Here is a 12871-nt window from a genome sequence, read left to right on the forward strand (position 1 = left end):
TGATGATTGTTGTGCACTCTCTACCCTTATGTAAGCATTTCTGCCAACAATGACAATGTCTAGGGAGAACAAAATGGCACGCCCTTGCCAGGACTTGCATGGCAGAAGCCCAGCTGAGAGAAGTGCTGCCTAGCAGACACCAGTCATGGGGATGGATGACCCACAAGCCATGTGTGCGTGCACAGCTGGTCAGGGACAGAAGTTCTCTGTCATTGTGCAGAGGAGCTACTATTTACTAGTTATCTGGGTAACAGAAACTGCAGTAAGGTTCCTCTTCATGAGGGCCACCACTCTTTCAAGGGCTTTGAAGAGATTCACAAGACCCTCAAGTGGTCAAGCAAGAGGACTTTTTACTCTTGGTGTTCCCAGGCAGGAAGAAATATGTCTTCTGAGAAGGTGTGACAGCAATATGAAAATAAGCATCCTAAAAATCAGAAGATACAAACCAGGCATTCCAGGTATAGGATGACAAGGGCTACAATCATTGTCTTGAACAAGAGCTTGTGAATGAAATATCTCCTTAAGTATGAGACAACATGATTTACCATTCTCTTTTCGAATACAAACAGTGACTGTGATGTAAACCTCTTCCATGTTGCAAAGATGGTCAAACTGACAGCTCAGGAGATGTTCATACCAGCTGGGGGTCAAGAAGTCACTAAGGCGTGCTGTAGCTTGGCTGAGGAAGCACAGGGTATCAAGTTGCAAAATTCAGATTAGGTAGTGGATGTGGCAAGAGGGATATGCTCTTCATGCTTGTTCTTCTGCCTTCTGGGTCCTTCAGGAGTGTACTTTCTACAGCTGGGGACTCACACCTAGGCACCAGGCTGGGATGTTTTTGAGCTTCACCAAGACCCAACTGTGGCTACAGAATCTCTGAATGGGAAGCAGAAGAGGTGAAGCATCTTTCGCAAGATCATGGGACAGGAACCTCTTCACAGAGCAGAGTTCTTGCAGCTTTGTTTTCACATGAGCTACTGTGACACTGACAACATGCACAGCCTTCTCAGGAGGAGTTTCCTTAGGTGCACCTTCCCCAGTCACAGAAGTCCTTAGGCACTCTTGCACATTGCTGAGCTTTCTAGCTTGGGATTAAAGGCCAAGCCCACAGAAATTAGACGAAGTTTTGATTTCCTTTGTAGCCCAGGAACTACAGATGAAACATTTTTTAGGAACACAAACCAAGACAGACACCTAGAGTACCAATATGTGGAAGGTACAGTCCCACTGCAGATGGAAGATAGCCTGATGCTAAACAGTACAGAGGAAGCTGTGCAAAACTAAAAGAGAAGCATAGCTGACATGAGAGGGATCAAGAAAGGACTACTCTCAGCTGAAGAAATCAGTGGTTATCATCATCATACTACTTGGTTTCACCAAGAAAGATGAATACAGAGGGAAAAATCCCTGTAAAAAGTTTAAATATGGGGAAAAGGAAAGGGAGAAAGAGAATATAAAATACATATTCCTAAAGCCTTGATAAAGCTGATCTGGGTTAGACTCATCTTGAGCCAAAATAGCTGGATAGTAGCTGAGGAGCAGAAAGCTTGCACTGTCCTTTATGCCGACAGTATAAAATGCATGGAGAAGTGGGGATGTGCACAGTATACATGCACTGCCAGTGTGAACAGTCTGCCAGCTCAAATACTTGAAGAGCTGAACACTTCCAGCAGAAGCTGCAGATGGATAGGTACTTGAATGTGACATTTCACAGTGCCAATGATTTAAAATTAAATACCTTTTAAGGAAGCACTTGCTTTTACTTGATGCTTTCATCTACCTGCCAAGACCAAAGCACAGAGTGATTCCTTCCTACTGGAGTTTCTGACTATATTCAAGTCAAAATCAATCTAGAGGAAAGCAATCTTTGAAGTGCTAAAGCTGGTATTATCTCTATCTCTTCCAGAAAGGAACTGTCATTCCAGTTAGGGCTAGTGACCAGAGAAGGGATACATACTGTTTGAAATCCTTTCCTGCTTTCTCTATTCAGGTATTTTTTTACTAAATCTGCTTTGCAATCATTGAGCATTAGTTTCTGAACAAAAATCTGGTGCTTCACACACAGAGTTGAGAGCATAATTTGGCCACTATTACTTTTTTTCAAATAACTCAAGTTCCAGTAGGCAAACTTGAGGCACAGCTGCAGATTTTAAAGCAATTTTTTTTAATCTACAAGACAAATGCAGAGCCATTAGAAAGGCTATTGCTCTTAATCAAATTGGGCTGTTTCACATTGCTGTCATTTTTATATTGTTCTTCATCATATTTCAATTCATGAATGTCATGATTTATTATATAAGCATCAACTTTCAATTTAAGCATGTTCAAAACTACAACTGAGCATGATTTGGGCAAAATTATACAAAATGATTTTCTGTGCACATGGAATAACTAAGATAAAAACAGTTATCTAAAGATGAAGCAAAGATATATGGCTCTTCTTACTGCTTAAAACTGTAATTACATCTATTCACCTTGAATAGACTCGAGTTCCATGTTTGAGAAGTGGCAGGTTTAGTATTAAACATTTTGATTGCAGGTATTTGCATTTTAGATCCAATTAAAGAAAAGTGTAATCAAAGAAAGTCAAAAGGCAAACATTTATGCATGTCAAAATAAGTTCTCATACTTCAGAATATCCCCAAGAGCCAGGAGAATATATGGGATAAGAAAAACTCTAAACCCACTATTTGCATGTACATTTTAAATCAAGGGTGCAGTTTTTGGAAGTCCAGTTCCACAATAACTGAAGTCAATAAGAGTTGAATTTCTACTGGCTTTAACAGTGGCACATAGATCAGTGCCAAGTAGTTTTGAGCCTTCTGCAATCATTAATGGTTCCTGTAAGATCTACTCCCACTTTCTGAGATGAATCTGCACAACATGAACTGCTGTAAAATTCAAGATTGCTTCTGCAACACAGCAGCCTTGATCATGTATTCTAGATAGCCTCCCATTTTTATATCATACGCCCAAAGTCTTATTCCATTCTAGTACTGATACAAAAGCTGCAGTAAAAATAATTTACAACATAAAATTAAAGATCATGATGCATATATTACCCAGAAAAGTGGCAAACAAAACACTATGTAGTGTAAAACTCTTTATTCAATCCCCCATTCTTTCTCTAACATAATTTATTTTATACCAGACCTTCTGCAATTTTAAATACATTGCTCTTAGTTTATTGAAACAGCCAATCCACACAGTAAGAGTGTAAAAAAACAGTGTTTACACTTTCATGTCAGTCGCAAACAATTATAACATGGATTAGTGCACGATACTGTTAGCATCTACTTTTCTCTATGATTCACAGCACCTCTACTTTTCTTCTAGGATTTACGATGCTTTTTCCTTCCCTTTTGAAGGAAATGGCATGAATGCAGCTCAAGAAATTGAAGCAGGTAAATTAACACATTTAACTGATATGAGCAAACTAGAATTTAAAGCTTCCTAAACCAGGAGTACTACAAGAAAGAAATCTACAATTACTGTACCTTGGGAACGCTTTCGCTTAAGACATGCAGCATCTGAATTCTCCTTATATCCTCTCCATTTGAACAGAGAAGGGAGGGAGAAGGGAGGGAGGTGGTAGAGAACTAAAAGTAAAAACACTGAGCTTCAAAGTAAAATTTTAAAAGGGGTGTCATTTTTTCATTAGTATTACTCTTTAAAAAATTGACTTTTTACTGAATAAGCATATACATTTAAAAACTGGTTTTGTTGCAAAAAGTGTGAGATCACATTAGCCAAATTTAACTTTTTCCCTTTTCATAAACAGTTAGGACATCACAAATGCAGCAAAGCTAAAGGTGTTAGTATAAGAAAGCTGTGACAGTGTAATCACCAGTCTTACTGAGTGCCTTTGCATTAGTGTGTTTAAAAGCATAAACATACTATTTTGTATAGGGTAGAACACAGTAATCTTTCTTAAATATATACTGTAAACATTTAAATAACCCGACTCCTTAACTTTAAGTACAAGTCTATCATTTTCCCCAAAGACTGTGAGAGCATAACAAGTTAGATTAGACAAAATATCCTACTGTTAACCCTGGTTTGTACATCCAGAGGAAGGTGCCTTCCACAGTGAAATGCATCAGCATGCAAAATCTGCTGCTGACAGCCCTCATTTCTGAAAAGGAGTTTCTTTCCCCTTCACAGTAAGCAAGTTCGGAATTTTTGTTAGACTTTTAATCCTCTTATTTTATTCCTTTTAAGATAAAATTAAGAATATTGAAATATTGCATAGCAATACCCCACATCAGAGTGGTGCGATTATGGAAGAAATACTTTAAGGTAAGTGAAAGCCTCTGCTAAGCAAGTCAAGTTATGAGACCAAGAAGCAGCTGCTCATGGCACACAGTGAATACTATTTTCCTGCTTGCTATTAAACTCAGTTATGATGGGATATCTATCGCACTTCGGCTGCTCCAGAGCAAGTCTGAAAGTGAAGTTCTACAATTCTGTGTTGCTGCACTGTGGGCACTCAATCTTCCAAAGAGCCTTACATCCTAAACAAACAAAATCATTTCAAAAAGCTTTAGCCTCAGAAATCTAGTTAAATGGGTGATAAAATCCAACGTGAGATCAAGAAACAGGCTCTAGTCTGGCTTCTGCATTCACAAATTAAAATCATTAAGCAAGCTGTAATTATGAAGAGACTAGAACTACCTGAAGTCAGCCTGCTGGAGAGGGAGGGAAACGCCACTGAAACAGTATCTTCCTTCAAATGCCAGGAGAGATTAATACTCTATAATCCAATATATTATGCCAGCACAAGCGAGTGTTATTCCATGCTTGTGTCAAGAGCTGCTACTGCCACAGTTATGCTGGTCAAGGATCACACCTCTTCGTATCCTTGGCTAACAGCTCTGTCAGCAGGTGCCTTAGTACAGATACAGGTTAAGTCCTTTAGAGTTGCACATCAGTTTTCCACAGGAGAGGAATATTAAGCTCATAGCTGCTGTACTTGGGACTTGATGGAATTATTTAGTCTACAGAATATTTTACTGGCTGCAGCAATACAACACTCAAGAAGAGCATATACAGGAAATTCAACTAAAGAGTAAGAAAAAACTTCTTTACTGTAAGGGTGGTTGAACACTAGCACAGGTTGCTCAGAGAGGTTTTGGAGTCTCCGTCCTTGGAAATACTCAAAACTCAACTGGACAGGGTCCTGCGCAGCTTGCTCTAGTTGACCCTGCTTTGAGAAGGAGGGCTGGACCAGATGGTCTCCAGAGGTCCCCGCCAAGCTCAAGGTTTCTGTGATTCTATGAATCACTTTCCCTTCTAAAGGTTAATTTTACCAGCAGTGACTAAAGTCACTTGAATATAATTTATGAGCAGAGAAAATATTATTTGAAATCTAAGGCAAAACAAATCAACTCCACTCCAACTTTTAAAATTATTGTGGCATCTAACCACACACTGAAAATCCAAAATAACAGCCAACAAACACATGCAATTTCAAAATCAGTGCATCTTGAAAACTCATTCCAGTTATGACTTACAGGATTTTTCTTCTCTACTTCTGATCAGATATCACAGAATCAGAGAATAACCACTGAAAAATTTACATTGACAGGACCTGATGGAGGTCATCGGGTCTCATCCTCCACTCAGTGCAGGGTCAACATTTAAGTTAGATCTGATTTCAAATTTAGATCAGGTTGCTCAGGGCCTTTTCTAGCTGAATTCTGAATATCTCCACAGATGAAGATTTCACCGCCTCTCTGTGAAAATATAATGAACCATGTCTACTCCTTGCTTACTATCACATATGTGCAACTTCCAGCTTCACTTCATCCTAATTACAAGAACATACCTAATAGAAATCACGTAGCAATGGATGAGAAGTATTCAACTATATGTGATACTAACAACTAACCAAGTACTTTCAAAGCAGAGGTAGCAAACTTTAAAGGTATTAGAGGACAATATTTATAATGGGGACTAGTTTATGATCTACCCTTTGAACCACTGCTCTGCGGTCTTGAATGGAAGCATCAAATTAGCCCTCACACCAACCTACAGTGATTGTACCACCCACTTTTACTTCCCCAGAAGCACGCTGAGCACTTGCTGTTCCTATTCTGCTGTCTGGCACTGTTACCACAGGTTTCCAACTTCACTGCATAGAAGGCAGAGAGCAGCTTTATGACGTACCAAAGTCCCCCTCCTCTATGCTACAGGAACTCATAGCAAGGGATATGTGGGCTGCAGACACACAGCAAGAGAGAAGAATCAACACTGAAATAGCTACTGTGACCCTTCATCAAGAATGTCCTGGTTTTAACATCTTTGCCTTTATTCTGGTTAAACTTTTTAAGCAAAATATCTGGTCTAAGAATCTTTAAGAAGCTGCTGTGGTCTGAGTTTAGGGTCTTGTTTATCTTACAACGGCCTTGATACTATTGAAATCACTAGAGAACGCTGCTCCTTTGAGAGACTACTTCAGATAAGTCCTGAACTCATCATCTGCCTTGGGAAGCGTAAAAAGCAGTTTTCAGACCTTGTATTATTTTGTGTATTTTCAGCTGAGTGACTGCTAACAAGGTATTATGCTACCATTTTTATTTCCCCTTCGAAATGTTTTCACCTGAAATACTGCTTCACAGAACAAGTGTGATAACTTAGGTCTTTCCCAGAAACATTTATATATATTACTTATTGTAAAGTAATTCTATAGAGGGTCCCTGGGTACATACAGTACAAGAAAGGCTACTATTTCTGCAGAATAACATATCAGAGATAACTCATTCTCAGTGTGAGCAAACAAACCACCAAGATATTTTCATATTTTAAGGGTCAAAGTTTATATCAAATGGTTAGAATTTTGAACCTAAGAATTTATTTCAAAATGTCACCTTACAGCCCATGTTGATATGAATTTATGTATGCTAGGTTTGAAGAACAAATCTTCCTTAAGAAGGAAGTGCAAAGCCTATATACAAAAAACCTAGTGCTACCTGGATGAAAAACAAGTACTGGACAAAAATTTGAGGGCCTAAAAAAAAATCCCACTGTCCACCTATCAGCAGCACAGCAGAACAACAAACGACAAACCTGAAAACCCACATATGCTGTTACAGCAGTGCAGCATCTCATTTGGGAGTTTAAGGTGTCAAAAATTTGACTGTTTTTAGCAAAGATTGAATGACAAGCATCAAGCTTCACTCTTAAATACAGCCACAAAATGACAACATGATGATTCTCATTCTGCTCAAAAAATGATATCAAATTGTTTAAATTAATGACAAGCTAAAAGATGCTTTCCTGAATCTGCTGATTTTATGTTTGTGATTTGCACTAACTCAAACACAGGCTGCAGACACTCACTTTCACAACAAAACCTTCAAAGAAATGCAGCCAAATCCCTTTTCCTCTGACGAGGGCTCATCTTAAGTTCGGTTTCCTCCTGTAGCTGTACTGGTCACTCTGTTTTAAGAGACAGAGTAGGAATGTCCTTTCCTGTACCTATCAACAATAAAACCAATTGCTAAAATTGAAAAACGTGCCTGGAACTAGGCCAACATCAAAGCAGACTCCAGGGTGATGAGATGTAAAAGAGTGCGGTCAAGCTATGGAAGAGACAGACGAGGCCCTTGCAGCATTTCCTTGCCACTGTATCCCAGTAGCATTCCTGCGGCTTGGCTTTTGTCATCTAGGGCAGCAGAGCACCCTGGACAGTCAATGAAGAGAGAGGCTGATGCCCTTGGAGTCCCTCCCTTCACCTGCACACGTGCCTGGTCTGGGGTGGTCTGGGGAGTCAGCCGTCACATCACCAACACCTAGTATGGATGCTGCACTTCAGAAATCTCTGATCAAGGTAACTGGCCTCTCATACGCGTAAGATGCCGACACAATTCAGGACCAAACATCCCTCCAGAAATCTCAGGGATATTTGACTGATTTCTGCAAGCAGCATGGAGAGCTCTGATAACTGAGAATCTAGCCTATGAACTCCAACAGATCATAGCCTTCTTGGAGCTAATCCAGGTCAACTGAGAATTGCAAAGCTAAAGGTCTCATTAGTCTGCTTGGACAGTCCCAAGAAACAAGAAAGTTACCCACTTCTCTGTTCTGACATAACAAATAATTCACCCGGGAAAGTCATGGCAACTGCTGAAGCCAACAGCTCTGAAAAGAATCAGACAGCAAGACGGAGCCAGCTGTATCACACAGCATAAACGCAACTGATTTTCCAAGGCATGATACTAAATACCTTATAAGGGTGAAAATCAAAATGCTGCTATAGGCACTTTGCTCCTGCGGAGGGATTCCTAACTCTTCCACTGAAGCAGTGGTCTCCAGGCTGCCCCATGGACAGCAGAACTCGACAAGTCATCCACCTAAATGTCGTCATACGCTGTTCTGTTAGCTTCAGGATTTACAACTTCCTGTGGTCCTGAACAACACCTATCATCAATAGATGCTCTGGACAAAGCATAGTTATTTTCTTGTTAAAATGCTTAAATCCAGGAGCAGAACTGAGAAAATAAATCATCGGAGTGGGGACTCATGATTCCAGAGGTAAAGATATCCTCCTGAAGTGTATTCCACACTACACGCAGAGTGGAAGCAGCATCGCTTGGCCTGTGCTTAAGTAAGGTGATTCCGTTGCAAGCAATGCACTAACAGGTTGCTCAAAAGCAGTGTGCTAAACAGCTAGTAGCCTGCTCCCACTTCTGTTTTCTGCAGAAAAAGGTTTCAGAGAACAAAGAAATAAAAGGAGGAGGAAGATGAAACTGTAAACGAATTGTAACCTGAGTCTTGGATACTAAATTACAGGATATCTCATTTTGCCCCAAGTTTGTAGGCTGAATAAGAGAAAACTATCCAAAACAGGAACAGCAACAAGGAACTAAACCAATTCCTGTTTACCAAAAAGATGAAGGATTTTTGGCTCCTAGCTTTTCAGCCTACTGCCACCATCTGCAGCATGGCTGGGGTCAGACTGAGAACCAACACGTTTGTCTACTGAATATCAACAAGAGCCTTGTTGACAAGAGGGGTTAGCTTTTCATTATCTACAACATACCCTGGCATGTTCACATAACAAAGTAATTATGTCTAAGTAATAAGAGACTTCATTACAGCAGACAGTCTTAAACCTTTGCTGAGGAATCAGGTAAGATTGCTAGCTTTTCATTATTTACAGTGCTTTACCATAACATTGCAAATAGCCACTTCACCTTCCAGTGATATTTAAAAGTCTGTTTCAACTTCCATTAGTCTTAAATGACAGCTACCTATAAATCTTGATGGGATCAAAATCTGTTTAGTGAAAGGGATAATTACAAAAAATTGTAGCAACAATGGATTTAAGGAATTTATACACTTAATTCAACACTTCTCCAAAAAATAACATTTAGATCATCAGTGATGACATAACAGTCCCCAAGTTGCTCCCCAGTGCTGTGCGTAGGCAATAATCATGGGTACTAGCAGATTGGAGATGTACTTAAGAGACATATTATAATGACAAAACAACTTTTCACATCCACTGTTAATTATAATTTTACTGTGACTCCCTTATTACTCCAAAAAGTCTATTTAAAGTTATTCATGGCTTAACATGCATTCCGTTTTGAAGTGACTGCACATATAAAATTTATTTTTTGGCTTCAGTTTTATAGAGGGCACAGGTGTCTGAATTTGGAGTTCCTTTTTCTGATCTTTTATCTTTTCATAAATAGCAGGGCTCCATATGTTTCTCACCACTCTCCTCAATCTCTTCTGCCTCAAGTTTGACAGCTTCTACTCCAAATACCAGACTTTTTTTTTTTTTTTTTTTTAATTGAACTCCATTGCTCACTTGATGAGGAAAATCCAAGTACAACTCAAGACATCCTTCCTTCCATCCATCAAAAGTTAAGATACTGCAGGCTGGAAGCACCCAGCAGCTATAAAGGATGTGCTTTCCAAGTATAAGAATACTATTCTACCACAAACAGCACTGCACTCACAGTGGGGATGCAGCTGTACTAACGAAGCTGAACTCTGTGTCAGTACGCTAAAACAATAAATCAATGCAAGCACAGAAATGCAGGTAAAAGTGCCTTTCAAAAAGGGGTTGTACTGGCACACTGCTGTGGCTCAGGGATCACACAGTTTTTGCACCTACCTGACAGAGCTGTTATAGCAGAAGACTATACTGTAGGCTTGGCCAGAGGAAAAGATTTTTTGAGGTAGTACAAATGGAAAAATAATTCAGAGTCTTCGCTAGCTTTGAAGGAAGCTAGGAACTTAACTACTTTCTGTACTATTGAAAAATCTCCTTAAGTCAACAAATGATATTCTGGTTTTCCTTACAGTTATTACAGAACTACCCTGAGTGCTGTCTTGCTTCTAAATTATGAACAAGGTTTTACTTGCGTGATCACATAGTTCACACATAAGAAATCTTCCATGCTCAAGGCCAAGGAAGAGCCACTCCTATATTCTATGACTGTTTTGTACAAAATATTTTCAATGTATAGTTTAAAGAATTGTCTTAGAAAGAGTAATGCAACTACACCACTATTAAAGTATAGTGTGAGGACTCCACTTACAGCTCTTGGTTTGTGGAAGTTCAACATGTGACAACCAATAAGTACAACTGAAGCATGAAAGCCAAATATAGTGAACTTTCACTGTGCTGTACTTACCCAGAGCAACTGATTCAGCTGTAGGAGGCTATTCTTAAAAATGCTAAATGCATTTGAGATTCCTAAGAACATCAACTGAACATCCTTACCCTGGTTGTTAAAATGCAAGGACTTCCATAACAGAATGAATGCATAAGATTTAGCATAACTGAACACTACTCTAATAGAGCCACTTCAGATTGAACTAGAATGGAAAACGAAATGTGATCTGTAAAACTGATACTCCCTGTAGGGCAGAATTAGGAAAACTGGCCAGAGAGCTAAGAGGCAGTTTACATTCAGACACTGACACTCTTCCTAATGCATACAGAGATTTCAGGTTTATGTGAGATTTTCAAACACAATAGAAAGATATCATGAAACGTAAAACAAAATGGGAACAAGCAGTTTATCCATGAATGTAATTTTACACAGTGTTCATCAAGTGTGCTGTAGCAGGAAATTCTAAAACATCAACATGCACTGGAAAATAGGGGAGCATGCTGAAGCCTATAACGACGTTCCCCATTACGCAGAAGGGAAAACCATCACAGAACATATTCTTTGAGAAAAATCGGCCCCAACCATCCAGAAAACATAGTTTAAAAAAAAAGATCCAAGCAATCTTACCCTCCTTCCCATCTACAGGTTTTGATACTTCCATATCAAAGGTCTCTTGGAGCTGCTGGCCTTTGAAACGATTGAGATGTTCTTGTTCTATTAGGTTACTTTCCTCTTCCTCCAGAGGTTGCCACGTACCATCAATAAACCACTGTCCACGCATTACAGGGATTTTTTCAGCTTCTAAAAAATCAAACAAGAGATACTGTTTTTTAACATATCACAAACTGACAGCAGATAAAGAAAGGCAGAGAATTATGTTTGGTGTTTTGATGACAAGTTACATTCCCTCTGCTGGAACCCCGAACCAGGTTACCCCAACTGCCTCTGCAAACGACAGGTTTTCCCATGGGGCTGAAGCCACTCATGAAGTAGCTTTAATCTGCCAGCAGCGGAACTAACAAAGCCAAGTTTTAAACGTGTGTGTGTGAGAATGTGAGAGAGCGATAGAAAGATGCAGACTGTGCAAGATTTATTAAGGTTTAAGCTCAAACAATAGTCTAACTTTAACAGGATTATGTTCCTCTCTAGCCAGCCGCCTAATATTTTCAAAAGATTAGGTAGGAACTTAGTGAGACTCAAGCTCCTCTATAAAATTTGACCAAGAGTAACCAGTGGTTTAAAAGTTATTAAGAAGATGTAGAATGAGGGGGAGAGAAAAAACCACACATGCACAGCCTTACTGCACAGAGCCTTGCTTCCCTTGGGAATTGTGCTTATAATAATCCAATTTACATATCAATTACCAGAAAGGCAGATTTTAAAATACTTTCCTTGCTAGAGAGGAAAGTTATCTTTAGACTAAAACCAGTCTTTCACTGTGGGTTGCCTTCAGTCGCTATCATTCCAGTTTCTGTTTCAGTACTCCAAAATGGGGAGCTGGGTGCCCATCCATTTGTTATCCGTGTGACAGAACAGAAGTTTCTACGAGAAGTTTGTCATGAAGTATGTCCTTCATTGAAGAGTGATTGGTGCCCAAACTAATTACTGTGGTTGTAGGTAGCAAAAATTCTCCTCTTAAGCATATCCCTGCAAACAAGCTCAGACAGTAACACCCATTCTAGCTCAGCTCCGAATTTCTCTTCCTACAGCTGGAAAATCAAGAAGGGGAAGTGCTGTGCATGCACCTGTGCTCCACAGACCGCAGGCCTGCAAAACCCCAACGGAAGGCATGTACCTCCAGCCTCACAGGGCTGCTGCAGATGCAGCTTTGCTGAGACCCCAGAGCAACCAGACCACGAACTTCCAGCACGTTAGTGTGCAGCGGTACGTACTGCATACACACCGGGAGGCTTAGCCACACACAAGCATCTAGTGCGTGCACATAACAACTAAACACGTTTAGGTCTCTAAAAAAAAAGCTAAGAATCCAATCACAAAAAGAGAGGCTCAAAAAAAGGGGACAGAGAAAAAAAATAGGCTTTACTACCCAAATGAACAGTCCTACCTGAAAGGTGGGAAAAAGGATAGATGAAATGAAAAGAAACAGTTAAGAAAAATTACATGAAAAAAACGATGCAGAGCACAAAGATTTCACGGTTACTGAGCAAAAGAAGAGGAAGCCCAGATGCCAGATCTACCACAGAACGGTACAAACGCAGCTGGGCTAGGTGACCCAG

The 12871-nt window shown here is 39.8% G+C and overlaps 1 protein-coding gene across 2 annotated transcripts in view; it reads right to left on the reverse strand.

The window, feature by feature from the left end:
* DDHD1 (DDHD domain containing 1) overlaps positions 1-12871 on the reverse strand; it is a 69535-nt gene that overhangs the window by 40869 nt on the left and 15795 nt on the right. The window contains exons 2-3 of one of the 2 annotated variants that reach the window (XM_064511844.1): positions 11262-11435; positions 3498-3599 (exon numbers count right to left, since the gene is read on the reverse strand). In XM_064511844.1, coding sequence (XP_064367914.1) covers positions 3498-3599; positions 11262-11435 — 276 coding nt within the window. The remainder of the gene's footprint in view (positions 1-3497; positions 3600-11261; positions 11436-12871) is intronic. The other variant, XM_064511845.1, reaches the window with a different exon arrangement.

This window comes from Dromaius novaehollandiae, chromosome 5 (assembly GCF_036370855.1).
Source record: "Dromaius novaehollandiae isolate bDroNov1 chromosome 5, bDroNov1.hap1, whole genome shotgun sequence".
Taxonomy (NCBI): domain Eukaryota; kingdom Metazoa; phylum Chordata; class Aves; order Casuariiformes; family Dromaiidae; genus Dromaius; species Dromaius novaehollandiae.